Raw genomic sequence first — 17687 nt, 5'->3', positions numbered from 1 at the left:
TAAAGACAGTTATTATAATGACGCATTGCCCTGGCGCGTGCGGGCTGAGAAACTTAAACGATTTTCATCACATGTTGGTTATTATAACTGAGACGATTGCTTAGTGTGCTCTTTGTGGCTTGAAGCGGACCCGGCCAATTTTCGGCAAAGCTTCGTCATAGTACCAAAAGCTCCTTAACATAAGTTTTAATACCAAAAAATTTGTAACCATGGACTTCGTGAGGCGTAATCAAAAATGATAAACAGTACTGACACACGGCTGGCTAGAGATAAAAATTACATCGCAAGGGATAAAAGTTACGTGTCCACCTGTCAAAGCACTGCGACATAGGACAGGTGTACCACCGTTTTATAATTTTCTATCATTTATTAGTATACATTTTTTTAAATTTTTAACTGTGTGAATTATAAAAAAAAAAAAAAACATTAAAAAAATTTATAAAAAAAACGTTTATTATGAAACTTATATTATTTGGATATTATTTCCATAAATACGCCAATGCTCGGAGATGAGATAGAATTGTGGTAGAAGATAAAATGTTGTCTGAAGCCTGAGGTGTTTTGTTGGCATTAGAGTAACTAGCTTGGTTCGCGTCCAGGTCGCCCCGAGCCCTCGGTGCGCTGGCTGGTGAACGGCGTGCTGGTGGATGAGGAGTACGAGCACAACACGGGTGACGTCATCGAGAACCGCCTGCTGTGGCCGGCCATCCGCCGCGCCGACTACGCCGCCGTGTTCACGTGCCAGGCCGCCAACTCACACTTGGTCCCACCGAAGGAGGTTTCGCTGGTGCTGGACATGTTTCGTGAGTATATCCTCCAAATATTTGGTTTACTTCGGTTACCATCTGTAATATACTGATGTGTAAATATGTAACGAGATAAATAATGTAGACACGTTGCGTATTCTCTTAACACAATTTTGTAGGTATACCTACATACATTTCGGATCAACTATGTGTGTACCAAAATACACCTTTCTAAGAAAAACACTTCTTTAGGATGCTCCGGTATATGTAAAGCTTATTTTGAAGCATGCGAGTTTGTGTAGTGTTAAATTTTTTCAAGATGACACATAAATCGGTTGCAATAATAGCTGATTGGACGTGATAATGCGGTTGCCTAAAAGCCCTTTTCTCAATGTCTTGCAGTATTCGCAATCCAGGTGAAACAAGCTCTTGAGCACGTTCTCCAAAATATATCTTGTAGAATACTTATATCTATAATATGATGATTGAATCCTTTAATAGACAGTCTAGCGGAGAGGGCTCATTAATTGAGATGATGATATATTCTTATATTTGAACCGCGGCACCAGTAGCAGAAGTTGTCCTGTCAATAACTAATTCTTGATAACAACTGGACAACAACGTCGTCTACTGGCTCTCACCACAGCTAAGAACAATATTAAAGTTATTAATAAAATTATTGTCAAAGTTGGTGAGGCCGTGTAGGAAGAGAAAATTACATCTGAAATCCATTCTAATATTATAAATGTGTATGTGTAATGTATGTTTGTTAACCATGTACGGCTCAAGCATTACACTCATCTTGATGACATATCTCACGTAAATAGATCAATAGAATTTCATCCTGCAGATGGACATACACTATATCTTATTCCGGAAAAAGTAATGATTGCTGCTAGATCAAAAATACCTGTAGATTATTATTTCTGATAAATTATAATGACAACTTAAATTAGGTATAACTATTCAAAAATACCAAAGTAGAATCACGACGGAACTCGGAAAGATTTCGACACAAATTCATTATATTGAATCCATTAAGACATAGAATTGGGTTAGACGCACTGGATGCTGCTTAGACAGCAAAACTAGCAATTTAATTCCAAGCAAGCTTCGGATAACGCCGCCTTGAACGGTCTAATTCACACAGAACATCTTGAAGGCATTTGTCTGCGTTATACCGACTAAGGCTGCTGCATTATGTTAGATGGATAACTTCTGCAGGCTTACACTCTAACGTTGGGCAAGATTGTCCGTCGATTTCTTTGACCGAATTTACTCATGTTTCAAGCCACACATCCAAAGAATTTGTTTTAACCATGCTTTTTGTTTTTGGATTACGTCATTTAGTATTTAAACTTTAACATTTATTAAAAAATAAGTATATATACTATAGGTATATTTAAAATATTTAAATTTCATATTTGACTAATTTGCGGGTTATTTAATATTAAAAATCCTCCTAAAAGTTGGCTCAGAATTTTAAGAATTTTGGCTTAAATGAGTATAATTCAAAACTACAACCTAATAAAACATAAAGAGCATTTATACTATTTAAAACTTTTATTCGTTATAACTACTAGACTGTATGAATAACCTTCTCGCAACTTCTCTTCTTCTTCAATATCATCTAAATTCAAATCTTTCTTCTTCGCAACTAAAAAAGGCCGTAGTCTACCACGCTCGACTAGTGTTGCCAATCCACACTTCACACGCCTTTGAGAACATTATGGAAAACTCTAGGGCATGCAGATTTCCTCGATGCTTCTTCGCTGTTAATCCAAGTAATATTGTCACCGCTAAATCATACTTCCTACTAATGAGAAAGTTTTAATGGATGGATGGATGTTTTTTACTCTTTCACGCAAAAACTACTGAACCAATTTGATTGAATTTTGGAATGAAGATACATTATACCCTGGATTAACACATGGGCTGCTTTATCCCCGTAAAATTTACGTTTCAATATTCACTAAAAGGTTACTGGTGATGTTTAATTGCAGTGCGGCCACTGACGGTGGAGATCAAGAAGCCGACGGAGACGGGCGAGGGCGGCGTGCTGACGGCGGAGCGGCGCTACGAGGTGGCGTGCGAGTCGGCCGGCAGCCGCCCGCCCGCCGCCGTCACGTGGCATAAGGGCAAGCGGCAGCTCAAGAGGATAACGGTGAGTCCCTAGCTGTACTCGCACAACTACTCCAAAGTTTTACCAATATCAATTAAGATCACAGTTTCCTCGACTAATTACGGCGGTCAATCTCCAGAAAGATTTTCGGAAGATATTAATGTCCACAAGGGTTAATGCAAATACACACAACAGGTAAACTCTCTATTCCCTCACGCTCATGGTTCGATGGGACGGCAGATTTGACACGACCACAAATATATCAAGCGCAGGACCGGGAATGGCGGTAATTTAACGCCAATTTCCAAACTCCGGGCTAAAAATAAATAACTGACCAGAGCATCGAAGCCAGGACATTGTGATCTGCAGTAGAATATGTTTATCACGAACACCAACAAGGCAGTTCACTTCTACCTATGTCGGTTAAGAATGCGCGCGTCTAAGGCAAATTTTGGACACCCTGGAAAATGTTATATACAACAACTCTATATTTGTTTACTTATACTGTACGTAAAGTACCTTTAATTGGTGAAAAAATAAAAAGCGTTCGCTAAATTCTGAGTAGTAGCGTTTTTGAATAGACTGCGTTAGACCCACACTACAATTAATATTTAATAATAATCTCTAGTAAGTCCAGACTTTCTGCAATTGTAAATCCATAAATTTGAATTAAGATTATGGAATGCGATAAAACGATGACCATAAAAGAAAATTTTCCGAGTTTCTAAATTTTCTAACAAAATTTTCACATAAGCGTGTGCTCCTCACTGGACTGCACGACACCCGCACGCGAATTTCGCACGTTTTAGACGGTCTAAAAAGACATAAATCTTGAACCGAGGCTTCATAGGCCCTACAAAACTGCCATACTTTGAGTGATTTCATTCAACAATTTGACTGCTAAACACACTTACCGCCGCTCCTGGTCGAGACTTTCTACGAGTCCGCTGTCGGGGTGTGCTTCCTGGCCTCCTGCGCCACCCTGCAAAAAGAAAAATAATTAATTTCACTGGAAAATTTTCGGAGTTTTTCTGAAAATTTTCCGAGTTTCCAAATTTTCTAACAAAATTTTCGCATAAGCGTGTGCTCCTCACCGGACTTCACGACACCCGCACGCGAATTTCGCACGTTTTAGACGGTCTAAAAAGATATAAATCTTGAACCGAGGCTTCATAGGCCCTACAAAACTGCCATACTTTGAGTGATTTCATTCAACAATTTGACTGCTAAACACACTTACCGCCGCTCCTGGTCGAGACTTTCTACGAGTCCGCTGTCGGGGAATTTCGCACTTTTTAGACGGTCGAAAAAGACCATTATATATTGTACCTACTATATACCTACCTAAATTATTTCTTTTTACGAGATGATGGGATTTTCTTATGTAACCCTAATGAATCTTTTAAATTGTGTACAGTGTATTGTGTTCGTTAGATATTCAGGAGAAAAGTATATTATATCTTTAAACCGATTAAATAAAACCACACTACAAAAATGAAAATTAATCTCAATTTACTTTACTGCGTGAAAAGAACTTTACTTATCACGTTGTATAGCAAATTAGGCTTAATTTCCATAATATATCGTGGAATTCCGCAATTACTATGCGGCGTCTGCTTCTATCCAATAATTTAATTTTAGTTTTACTCGTATTTGGAATTATTCAAACACTTAATCGCCCTAAGCCAGCGGCTTATCCACAAGTCATAAAGTATATTTAGTGGATAATAATCATGAGCGCGATATCAACGATTATGCAGCAATGAAAAAGAAGCCTGGCGAGTGGCCAGCGCGCCTGCTCGGAAGCGCTGTAGCTGTACGGGGGAATCGAGAATCGATGCGATAACACTTTTATTCGAGCCAATTTGAATAGACTCTAAATGGCTCTGTGAATACCACCTGCTGGATAATATCCAATGAGTGCGATGGAATTAGACGTACATAATCCAGCTAGCGTCAGAGCTGACGATAAGTGACTGTATAACGGTTCACTGCGCAATATGCAGCTCAGTAAATATAGAAAAAATACATTTATTCTTGTTTAGTATTACAAACAGTACTTTTTTAATAATATAGAAACAGGCTGTCTGTTTGTAATCCTAGACAGAAAGGGTTGTACAGCTCTGCATATGCCATGTACATGCATGTCACTGATTTCAAGCTTCCGAGCGACGATAATTATTATGAAAATTAAGCTAAATTTGCTATACTCCGCGAAAAGCAGGAGAATCTGTATGGTGTAATTTTTAATTACTTCAATCCGTATACTCCATACCAAAAAGATCCTCGGCAATGTACCCTCTATGCACGTTTCGCTACGTGTTAAAAATTTCAATAAATATAAATTAATAATAGTGTGAATAAAAAAAAATATTTAAAAAAAAGCGTTGGGTGCTTTTTAAGATATTATCAAAATAATAATCACTCTACTCATATCTGTCAATAAAATATTTATAACTATTGACACCATGCACCCCACGCTTTTTTACAATAAAATATTTTTTTTTAATCACACTATTTTTTCGGTTTTTAGTTCGGTTTTCTATAAAAAGCGTGTTTATTAGTTTTTTTTAATTCTGGAATATAAATTTTTCGAACCATTTCAAAAAAAGATAGATATAAGTTCATCCTAAATTGTGAAAACATTTCAGTACCTACTTTTTCAGTACTTACTTTATTATAATATTGTCATAGCAAACTGTAGGACTAAAACAATAACCACTAACGACGCCATACATCGACGAGTAGGTACTTACATCAGTGGGGGATACGACTCCCGCCCGCGCAATATATCTCTTGCAAGCTCCTGAAGCCAACACACTGGTCGCGCACTTAAGCAGTAATTACCTACAAAGGATGATAGGCGGTTGGCAACAGCCCAGTTCCAGATATCGATAGCCAAGAACGCTCCCAATATTTCATATCGATGAAATTGATCTTTCCAGCCAACCATTAAAAATTGGGCACAATCGGAAGTTAATTTCAAATTGATTGCATTTAAGATGGCCTCGATACGTGAATACACCTAACGTATTTTTAGTTAGTTAAAACGCTGAAACAAATATTTTAAAGAGAAGAAATTTAGAAATAATTTTTCCTAGGTAGTAATTTATTTTAAAGGTGTAAAAGCTAACAATTTAACAGGTAAAATTATATCAGGATATATCTAAATTTGAAATCCGACATAATAGCTTACTGATTTGTTGTGAAATTATAAATAAATATAAAGTTATGTCAGTAATATAAAGAGGTAAATATTATTTTCACACCACTCGCTCGGCGATTCCCTATTACATGGCCTAGTATTGAAAATTAAAATACGTCAATACGTCCTATAGGCTTAGCGGGTAAGTAATGTTGTACTGGAGTCCACGGGGGCTTTTATTATTTTAATCAATTTGGAACATCGTAAAATCTGTTTATTCTTATATTCCTATCCCGCTTTAATGTATGATGGCATCCCTGTCACCAACACCAACAGAGCCATAGAGTATACCTAGATTGTAAAAAAAAACCCCTCCCAAACTGGATTTTAGATAAAGTAGAGTATACAACTCAGGGTTAAAGCTGCCGACGTTTTGGGCGCCCTTCAAACCCTTGCTTGACTCAGGATTCTGGATGTGACACATACGCTACGCTCGGGAGTTACTTTAAGCTCCCTTATTTGCTGAGTATTTATTCCGGCGCCCGTAGCGCAAGACATTGCTTTACCTCGTTGTTGAACAATCTACTATAAACACTGGACGGGGATTGGTTTACTTCATCATATGATATAATAGGTACATATAATGATATAACTTAAGTCATCCCCAATCTCCCCCCCCCCTCTCTTTATGGTGGATATTATAGGTTACCCATAATTTGCAGTATTTTGCAATACTTGGTAAAGAGTACTTCACCTGCTAAATTAGTTCAGCTTTATTGAAGATTAACATTAATGTTTTATTAATAAGCATGTTCATAGTACATTGAAGACATTGGAACAACGTTTTTGTCTCACTTCGTCCTGTTTCATGCTTTATAGCGACGTGTAACTGCAACGCAGGCTGGCCTTAGACAGCTAATTCCGAGCATTGCCCTGTTTTATACAAACGATACAAAAGCTTGTGTATGTATTGACTTAGATAATCAAAAATAAAATTCTAAATAACTCAGGGCGCATTTCAAACCGTCTTAGCTTTCGTTTTAAGTTAACAAATATAGTTATTACTTTCACCCCATATTTAAATCTAGTTGGAAGCTTCGCCCGTTTTTATTTTATTTACCATCCGACCGACAAAGACGTGCCGCCAAGTGATTTTGTTTAATTAGGGGTGTACTAGGCCGTCATCTTAGACGTATATGCACTTACTGTTAGGTAAAGTTGCAAGTTTTAACTCTTTTTTGACAATCTGTACGATCTTTATTTATAATTTGTTCAATCATGAAATTACAATGATGCTCCGGTGTCGGGGCGAAACGTGCGTAAAGAGTACATTGCCGAAAATCTGTTTGGTGTTGAGTTCAAAAATTATAACATATACCGTACAGAATCTCCTGCTTTTCGCGGAGTATAGCAAACTAAGCTTAATGTTCATTGTATACGAAGGCCTTTAATAATTAAATATGACTTCAAAATATTGCATATGATAGAAGTTGTGTGAAAGTTCGCGAACTAATCTGCGCCGACAGCAGCGACAGACTTGAGGCGCAAAACGCTGCGAGGCATTAATTACTGGCATCAGCAAAACGTTGGGACACTAACACTTGACGATCTTCGCAACTTTGTCGCTTCTCACGAGATTAATTACAGATTTCATATCGTGAGCTTACACGACAAAAAAATCAGATAAATATTATTGGTATGAAGTGCGTTGCAACGTTAACAAACTAGATGGCGCCACAAGATCCTATCGAATTATCGAAGTTTTCACAAATGAGGACGATATATAAATCAATCAATCAAAAATACTTTACTGCATACGAGAAATAAATAAAAGAGAACAAAGGTACAAGTCATTTAAATTTGTATAACAAACGGCCTCGTATCACTTATAGTGATTTCTTCCAGGCAACCATTATGAGGAATTGGCTCACATATGAATCCTAATTACGGTGCGCAAAGCTCTTAGTATAAACATACATATTTATAATTACAAAAACAGTACATATATAAAATAAACTATATGGTAAAATAAATAATACTAAAACTATATATAATAATGTTAACAGAGAGTAAATGTGGAATATAATTATCATACTTATAGTGTTAGATAATAATTCTTTACACGAACGAATGTCACGTGGAAGATCTTTCAACAATTTTACTGCCTTGATAGTAAATGGCTCATTGTAACAGGGCGTACGGCTGTTTGGCACTTCCAGTTTATTGTCACTCTGAGAACGGAGACTAAGTGGAAGAATTGATATATGCTACTTCCAAAGATTAATTTATGGTTCCCGATCACAACACCAGCTCGAAAGAAGATTGCTATGGTCGAGCGCCTCACCTTAGCTTCTGTACAGCATTTATAATAAAAATAAATATACTACGACAAAACAAACATTGAGCCCCAAAGTAAGTTTATAACTTTATAGTAATAATTGAGTCATTCAATTCTCCAGTAGCATTGACCTCTAAAGGTCTAATTGGTGAGGTCTAACATTCATGCCACAAGATATTTATGCCTACCATTTTCTGGTCCTGTTTGTCATATTATACTTATAGTTTATAACATGATCCTTATTTGTCGTAAATTTATTCGTTTGTCTATTCTTTACGCTCTTACTAAGCAACGAAACAAGTTGATTTTTCCCATAAAGTTTGTTGAAAAGACGAAGAGATTTAAAGTTTTATCAAACAAACAAAAGGTTCCCACGGGATTTGTAAAAAAACCAAAAGAACTGAAACCTTTAGCAATTAATTACTTAATGATTATGAACTATTATTATTTGTATGAGATAAGACCAGACACAATTATGTCATTACGCTCATCTTACCCTACAGTTGTCTTAAACTATCTCTATATAAAGTATATTCATTTTATCATTTTACTCTATTACTGCTTAGTAGAAAAACAAATTAACAAACACGCCCTTTGACACGCACGTGCTAAAAAAAATATAAAAGAATGAAAGGCCCAGGTATTCCGATATTCACTATAATACCCACAATGTTCAGGATGGCACTTAGATCTTTCATTAATTAACAGTATTATTGAAGCTAAATACCTAGTTTCTTAGCAGTAATCATTTATTCTCATGACTATTATTCTTCCTTCCTATTAAAGTATTCATTTTATAAAAGAAATCTTTAAAGCCCACCAACCTGCTTTAGAGCAGTGTTGTGGGTCTGTACTCTATAAACCTGACTTCCCAAGAAGTGAAATAAAACAACTGGACTGACTCTAATACTGTATATTAAGCTTCTCTATAATTCATATTACTTGTTACCTTCAAATGACTCTACTACCAGTTCGGAATGCTGTCTTCGGCAGAGAAGACCACTGGCAAGAAACTCTACCGTTGCTCTTTTATTCAATCAATTAAAACAAGACTTATAAACACAATTACAACATTATCATATGTTATAACGCTAGGCCCTTTGATACAAGACATATAAGACAGGTCAAGCATAACTACTATGATCACTTATAACATCAGGACTTTTGAAACAAATTGTTTGTATAGAGCAACCTCTGTCATCTGTATACCTGAATAACCCAAAGGATATAAGAGATATACTTATCTGATGCTACATCAGGTACAACCATAGTACAAACAACTTTTAACAACTTATCTCAACTCCATCGACTATATACGACTCTTGTTTTGCCACAACAATATTTCGTTAAGTATGTCGTTTCCATTATAAATCATCTATTCCCAATTTGTAACGTTCTATCCACAATACTTTACTTAATCTTCTATTCTCAATTCATTAATTTAAATCCGTCCTCACTTTTCTTTGCCGCCAATCTATCTTGTCAAACTCGCGTCTCCCGCCATAGATCCTATATTTTTCTTTGACAGTCTACTAAAGGCCATTATTCTATTTTCAATACACTATCAATGAGTATACAAACTATGATTTGTTGATATATTTAATATAATCATCGGGTTTATCATAGATAAAGTGCTATAATTCCCTATTTCCTAACACACGCATCGCACTACTGAAGTCAATAAGTCAGGATGTGTATTATTGTATAATTAAACTATAAGCTCATCTTATAAAATTCTATACTGATTAAGAAAACAGAAAAATGTTCAAAAACTTATAAAAGAGTAACAGTTAGTTAGCAAAGTTTGTATTGCTAGGCTGCTTAAAGCCTTTAATACTTCCACTTGGCCTGTCAGAGCCGTCATCTTTGGAAGCGCGCGTCCGCCACAACAATTATGCAGTTAGCGGCTATGCGCGGCGCACGGGAGCCAATTACGCGCGCTCATTGAATACCGCGCCGCATCGACCGCACCAGCAGCTGTAAGTAGACGTGCTATTAAAACAAGAAATAAAACTTAAAAATCCCCGACATCAAATTTCAAACGCTATGCTAGTCGACCTTTTGAATTTGATCGAATTTCTGGTGAGAGGCTTCGGTCATGGCTAGTTACCACCCAACCGACTAAGACGTGCCGCTAAACGATTAGACGTTCCGGTACGATGTCGCGTAGAAACCGATTAGGAGTATGGTTTAAATATAACTGGCATAGTGTCTACCAGGTTAGCAGTTAGTTAGTTAGACTGCATCATCACTTACCATAAGGTGAGATTGTAGTCAAGGGTAACTTCTAGAGGAATTTAAAAAAATTGCCCATATTGAAGGAATTAAGAAAAAACAAATGTAATTCAAGTGGTTGTGTCCAAGTCAAATGTGGAAGGCCAAAAGAACATGGAAGCGGTCTCTAGAAGCGGAAATATAGACTTCTAACTTATCTATTACCACGCTTAAGTCTGCAGCTCGGGATACATCTGGTTGGAAAACAGTAGTGTACTCTCTATGCACCACCAGGTGTCAAAGAAGATGAAGATAGAAGCCCAATCATTTGATACACATATTGAGAAAGTTGTGCAAATATGTAATCCGCCATTTTGTTGCGGCGGCCAGCTTGCACTGATTTTTAGCAAACATAGCTAAAAACACACGGCTTATTCACCTGTTTAACATAATCAAAATCGGTTTATCCGTTCGGGAGCTACAAGGGCACAAGCAACACGCACTTACACACACACACACCGAATCGGGGGTTAATCGAAGACGGTTGAAATTATGTACACAAAATTTTAAAAAAGCAATTTCCATTTAGAACGTAACAGCCTTTCATTTGTGGGCATACTACTTATATAAGGAAGTAGATTGTCTACTTAATTTTTCATAAGAACCCCTTATTAGGGTTCAATAAGTAGTGAAACGAAGAATTATTGTCGAGAAGCACAATATTTGAATTAAAAATATTACAGTATTATTATGGAATATAAATTATTTTTAATTGAATAACTAATGTTTAAACGTATTTTGTTGCCTTGACTATAACTTAAGACCCTTATTCTACCTGAATATGCTGTGGAGCAAACATCTATTGGTAATACACGCCCAAAGAATTCAGAACACACAGAAACCGTGTACACGACTTATATTGAAGCACCAAAAACTGCTCCATTATAGTAGTGTTTCTCGAACAAACATTCCAGCACCTTAGCACCCAGCGACCTATAAGCCAGTCAATAGGCACCTTAGCGATTCATTTAAATAACTCGGTAGCTCTGATTATTTTACGGATTTTGGGATTTCTTCTAATTAGATAACGTTTGGTTTGATACTCCATACATAGCTCTCTCCATCGCCCGTTGAGTGACTGTGAGTTTTTTGCGGCAGATATAACTGCCCCTGTGTACTTCCGGTCAGATGGGCGTGGTTGCCGGTGTCATTACAGACACATGAGACTTAACTCCTACGCCTTAGGTTGAAGGAAACAGGTTGGCACGTTGCATGACATATTCCAAGCCCTGCAAAGTACTGTTTTTTATAGGCGATGGTTACTCACCATTCAGGTAGACCATCTGCTTGGTCTCTCAATGAATACTTTAAGAATATGTAGCTATAGATATTATCGGCCTAAAGATTTAGCGTCCGTGCCCTGTTCAGACGTGGATTATATCATACTCAACATAGTAATAATGTGCTACAACATATTAATACTAAGACATATGATAGTGGGACAGTGTTAAGCAATCTGGTACATTCTCCAGGCTGACTTCAGATCATTACGACGATGAACACGCCGCAGATAAAATAAATGGCGCAGCGTTTGTCGGAGCTGTAGCTTAAGTTGTGGCAGCTTGCGGCTCACATCCTCTTACCAAATTTGATGTGCCAGGGTTTCGAATTCAGTTGGTTGGACCAACTGAATTCGAATATATATTATTATGGGCTGGTTTTTCCGCCAACTTTATATCAGGAATTTTTCAGCTGTCCTGCTAATATAATCCAAATTCCAGGAACGAGTCAGATTACTAAGGCTCTATCTTGTTTTTCTAATATATATAGGTAGCGCTTGGCCAAAATCGTACCCGACGCTTGAGTAAAAGATTTAATATGCAGCTTCTCATATTAGTGGGAAGAACGGAAGCCAAAAGGCTATCCAAGATCTTTAGCGACGATAGAGTACCTCAATGATGAAGAAATGGCACTCGCAATATGCAGCTTCACATATTATAGATAATAGTAGTCGGGGAGGTTAAACCAGTTCACTTCTTTGCTGAGCTTATTAAAAACGATGACAGAAGAACCATTTCACTATGATGAAGAAGTAAATACATTGAATTTTAACACGAAACCGCAGAAGATGATCCTACTAAAAATAAATTAGCTAGTTCCCAGGAAATCAAGAGCATTTAATACCTCGAGGTACGCGAGCGGAATAGCAACAGAAGAAAGTGCAAAGCGAAGCCGCACAAAGGCCTTTGAGAGTTGTTTAGTGTTAAACATCCCGATGCGGTACAAAGGGCGCCAGGTTGCGCGTTGTTGTGAGGCAGGAAGCGCATTGCAGCCACTGGCATTACGCTTCAGTGCCGGCTGATCAATGAATCAATCAATCAATCAAATCTTTATTCAGTTTAGGCTATAGGTACATGAACATGACTATATATAAACACATACATTGTTTGTTTCATAATTATAATATACCACTGCCATACTTTTTACTGAAAGAAATCAGATACATCATAATATGCAAAATTAAAATCAAGTGACTCCATTTTATTAGGTACGTTTCGCGTAGCATAGTTACTATGCGCGTTTCGGAATGTTTTGAATTAGTTTGTATTGATTATTTTAATTTAATTTTTTACAGAGTGATTCCTTATTAAATATGCACCCTTCAACAGTTTTTCGTAATTCGGTTACACGCTGTATAATGATTAAGAAAATTAATAATTAAAATAAGAAAAAACAAATTATATTATAACTTGGAGCATAACCTATACGAATATTATTATACGGAAAGATCATTATTGTTGTTAGTTTGTACCCAATAGGCTCCGATAGAACCTACTAGGTAAGTCTTTTTATAACTCCTAAATTTCTCTCTTCTAAATCTCTGATTGTAACAAATTAAAAAGTACTTTACTGCTATGTAAATAATATAGCCTTGATGGTTTTCCAGGAAAACCATTTATTTGAATAGGAATAAACTCTGCAAAAGCGGTGACAGCCTAGTGGGTAGGGCTTCGGCTTCACTTTCGGGGGACCGAATTCGAATCACAGCACACGCCTCTTACTTTTCTAAGTAATTAAAATATCACTTCCAGCAACGTTGAAGGAAAACATCGTGAGAAAACCTGCATGCCTGAGAGTTCTCCATACTGTTCTCAAAGGTGTGTGGTGTCCACCAAACTGTACTGGGCCAGCGTGGCGGCCTCAACCCCTCCGACCGTTGACCGATAATGAGTTGATATGATGTTGATGACGTACTTATTCTGCCATCAATTACATCCAAAAATCTCTACTATTTTATATGGATTTATAGGATCCTATTATTAATAGGATTTTTAAGTCGCCGTTCAAATAAGATTTTTCTATTCTGACTGGTAGACCAATATTTGGATATTATAAAAAAACAAGCCGTTGCCCGCGTACTTCGTCGGCGTTTATTATGTTTTTTTTATCCCATGCGAACCATTCATTACTGCACAGCCTATGTTACTGTCCTTCCTTTCAACCAACCTTTGCCAAAAATCAAGTTGATTGGTTGCTTCGTTAGCGCGTGAAGAAAGGACAAACAAACACACTTTTGCATTTATAATGGTATGTAATGGAATATATGTTTCTAACACACAAGAAGGAACAAACCTCGCTGGTTAGAGGCATCGGAGCGCCTAACCGCGCGCGATTGATCGCCCTCGATCGCTCAAGCGAAAATATCTAATGCTCGCTTCTCACAGTGCATTATATCATGAACCTTGTCATTATGTATGTAAGCGTGTTCGAGTAGACGGGCGATATACCGGCCTAGTAATAGTTAAAATTAATAGATTTTGTCTATTTTGCAAACTGAAAACTTTCTATCCGCACCTCGGCCATTGGTCCCGTATTCCGTGATCAGTTGTTGACTAAGAATTGTCTAAGCTCATCATAAAACTTTTTAGAAACTAGATGGTTATATATCATTATATGGTCGATATGATGACATTACCGGCCCACTACAGGGCACGGGTCTCAGCCCACAATGAGAAGGGGTCAGGGCCGTACACGCTGGCCCAGTGCGGATTCGCGGACTCCACATACCTTTGAAAACTTTATAAAGAGCTCTCAGGCATGCAGGTTTCCTCACGATGTTTTCGTTTATCGTCGAAGCAAGTGATATTTTTAATTACTTAAAACGCACATAACTCAGAAATGTTAATGGTGCGTGCTGGGATTCGAACTCGGCCCCACGAAAGTGAAGTTGAGCTCCTACCCACTGCGCTATCACCGCTTCTTTATGGTTATATGTATTTTAGTAGAAACTAATCAATTACACCCCGTATTAGAGCATAAATTCTCAGCATTAAAACTCAATGCAGACACTTCTTCTTAATTTTTGCGCGTTGTGGGTTTTATTTAAGTCGATAGAAATGTTTGTTTTACAAATTAGAAGAAACTTCATTATGTTTTTTTAAAATTTTAGATTATCACTTTGATGAGCTATGTATCTGCATCGGTCTTGATTTACCTTAAGGTTACTGGAGGCCTCTGCTGATAGCACACCGTGGAAAACCACCCTGAAATGTTTTAATACCCGAACCGCCCCGGCTGTTTACGGAGCGGGTACTATTATTTTTGGATATCGGGTGGGGTATGTTTGCCCGCGCATTATCATTCAAATTGCTCTAATGTACGGCAGACGAGCGTCTGCAAACACACGCTGTTTGCGTCTTGCAGATTGTGTACGGTGTACTCGAACGCGAGCACCCGGCTGCTTCGGTGTTCGAGTGTGCCGTTTGTGTACAATGTAGCTTTACTATATTATGATAAAAAATGAAATCTGAAATTGTTTACGTACCCAATTATCATCATCATCATCATTACATCATATCAAACGACAGACGACCACTGCTGACATAGGTATTTTGTAAAGAGTTCCAGATTCCAAGGTTTTGTTCACTTATTTCATCTCTCAACCTCTTTGCGGATCAATTAACGCTGCGTTTACCAGTGTTATTTATTCCAGCACCTTGAAACCCCAACGTCTCCGTCATCCGTTCATCGAGCTCTTTGCCCTACCCATTGCTACTTCAGCTTCGCGACTCGTTAAGATACGTCGTTAAATTTGGCTCTTCTACGGATCTCCTCATTGTGTTTTCTTTCTCAGTTACCGTGAGTCTTCTTGATATAGAAAGTAGGATCATCGAGAGATTTCTACCAAATTATAATGATAGTTTTATTAAAATTGATTGTTGATTTTGTTTACTTAAGACTGTTTACTTTACTTGGTAGTGGGTTTCGTTATAAAGAGACTGTAGTATCCAAAGGAACTTTGTGTTCGCAATTATAAAGAATTTCAGATGAACAGTCGTGTGCGGCAATTAGTAGTTTATTTTTCTCGAATAATTTATCGGGAAAGATCAAGATCGGCATCTCTTTAGAAACTAGTGTCACCAATGAATAGTATTCCCTTTTGTACTTCCTCATTCATTGTTTTCAACGTCAAACAAAACGTTTAATTTTTTTTTCAGCAAGAATTATCAATACAGCATGGTTATTTAAAGTAAGATATTTAACTGTTAGGTAACTACGTCAAATTTACGACTCAGCGTTCGCTGAAATGCACTGAATCAAAATGAAAACGTTTGCTTCGCAAAGTGAATGGAAAACAGTCTAATGGATCAGTTGTGATAATAGGTGTCCCACAGGGGTCTATATTAGGACTATTTCTGTTCCTTATTTGTGTGTCGTTATGTGTCACCATCGTCTCACATCATCTCACTCACCGTGTAATACTTATGTAATGTACGCATCAAAAGTGCCACCTATGGGCCTACTTGAATAAAGATATTTTTGACTTTGACTTTGACTTTGACTTTATGCTAGCGAACATTATCTACAAACATTGCTTCTTGTGGGAACCTAAAACACTGAAACAAAAGACCTGTGTTATGTCATTTCGCTCTCATAATTTTGGAACTAATTTCAAGTTCCTCTGATATTTTAGGAAAAATCAAAAACGGAATATTTTTAATCCCAACAGAAACAAGGAGTGCAACTTAAAGAAAAGAAAAAGGAAAGTGGCACAAAGGCCTTTGAGAATTGTTACTTAGCTTTAACATACCGATGTTAAAACAAAAGGAAGCACCTGCTACAGCTTCAAATGAAAAATACCTACTCTTAATATTATAATTAAATGATTGAAGCTTGGTACGATGGTAAAAATATTTTTATAAAAACACGAAAATTAGGCAAAATTGTGAAGTTCATACCAACGTTCACGAAAAACCGATCAATAAGCAATGTTTCCAATGATAATGATGGTACAAAGTTTAGTAAACCGATGTCGTAAGTTACAGAGAACATTTGTGTCATTTGCCTTTCCACCATTATTCATTGAAGTAGAATAAAATAATATAATAAGAAAGATTAAACGTCAAAAAAATAACCGCGTCGCAAACATTGGCTCGCATCAATCACCCGGTCCCTTTTAGAATCAATCACTTGCGAAGTGTACACAGACTGAGGCGTGTTCCAGACGGAATTTGTGTACAAAGTAAAGGGAATTTGAAAAAAAAAATGGCGAAAGTTTTGACCCAAAAAGCAGTTGTTAGAAACTGCCCCCGAATATGGTTGAAAATTATATCAAACTACGAAGCCATCACAAGAAGAGAAAAGATAATATATTATAGTAAGATATTAAGAAAAAAATACTATGAAAATTTTTACATAAAATTCATAATTCGTTTAAAGGAAATTGCATACAATTCTATAATAAACTACCAATTGACATCTTGGAGATGTCTCTTAAAAAGTTCAAAGTGTGTATTAAACGTAAGCTCATAGAAAAGTCCTATTATAGTATAAAGGACTACGTAATCGATAAAAAGCTTGGGTGAAATTATTGCTCTAACCAGGTTGCTCTTCTAATAATTTAAAATGACATGGTGAGATGGTGATAGCATCTTCTTAGACCAGGACGCGTTTGGAAGCTTTAGTTTTAAGTTTACGAATGTGGTTATCGCCATCATCTCACTACCGTGTAATTCTTATTTACGCATCAAAAGTGCCATCTATATACTTGAATAAAGATATTTTTGACTTTGACTTTTATGTGTGTTTTAAATATATCACTTCATTTATCAAAGCAATCAA

General features: G+C 36.9%; 1 protein-coding gene across 1 annotated transcript in view; it reads left to right on the top strand.

Moving 5' to 3' along the window:
* The window catches only part of LOC120637459 (nephrin), a 537044-nt gene that overhangs the window by 370154 nt on the left and 149203 nt on the right, over window positions 1-17687 (top strand). Inside the window, exons 6-7 of the mRNA XM_039909312.1 lie at window positions 600-803; window positions 2750-2910. Of these exons, the coding sequence (XP_039765246.1) occupies window positions 600-803; window positions 2750-2910 (365 nt within the window). The remainder of the gene's footprint in view (window positions 1-599; window positions 804-2749; window positions 2911-17687) is intronic.

The sequence above is a fragment of the Pararge aegeria genome, chromosome 3 (genome assembly GCF_905163445.1).
Source record: "Pararge aegeria chromosome 3, ilParAegt1.1, whole genome shotgun sequence".
NCBI classification, from domain to species: domain Eukaryota; kingdom Metazoa; phylum Arthropoda; class Insecta; order Lepidoptera; family Nymphalidae; genus Pararge; species Pararge aegeria.
This window is presented reverse-complemented; position numbering and strand designations above follow the sequence as displayed.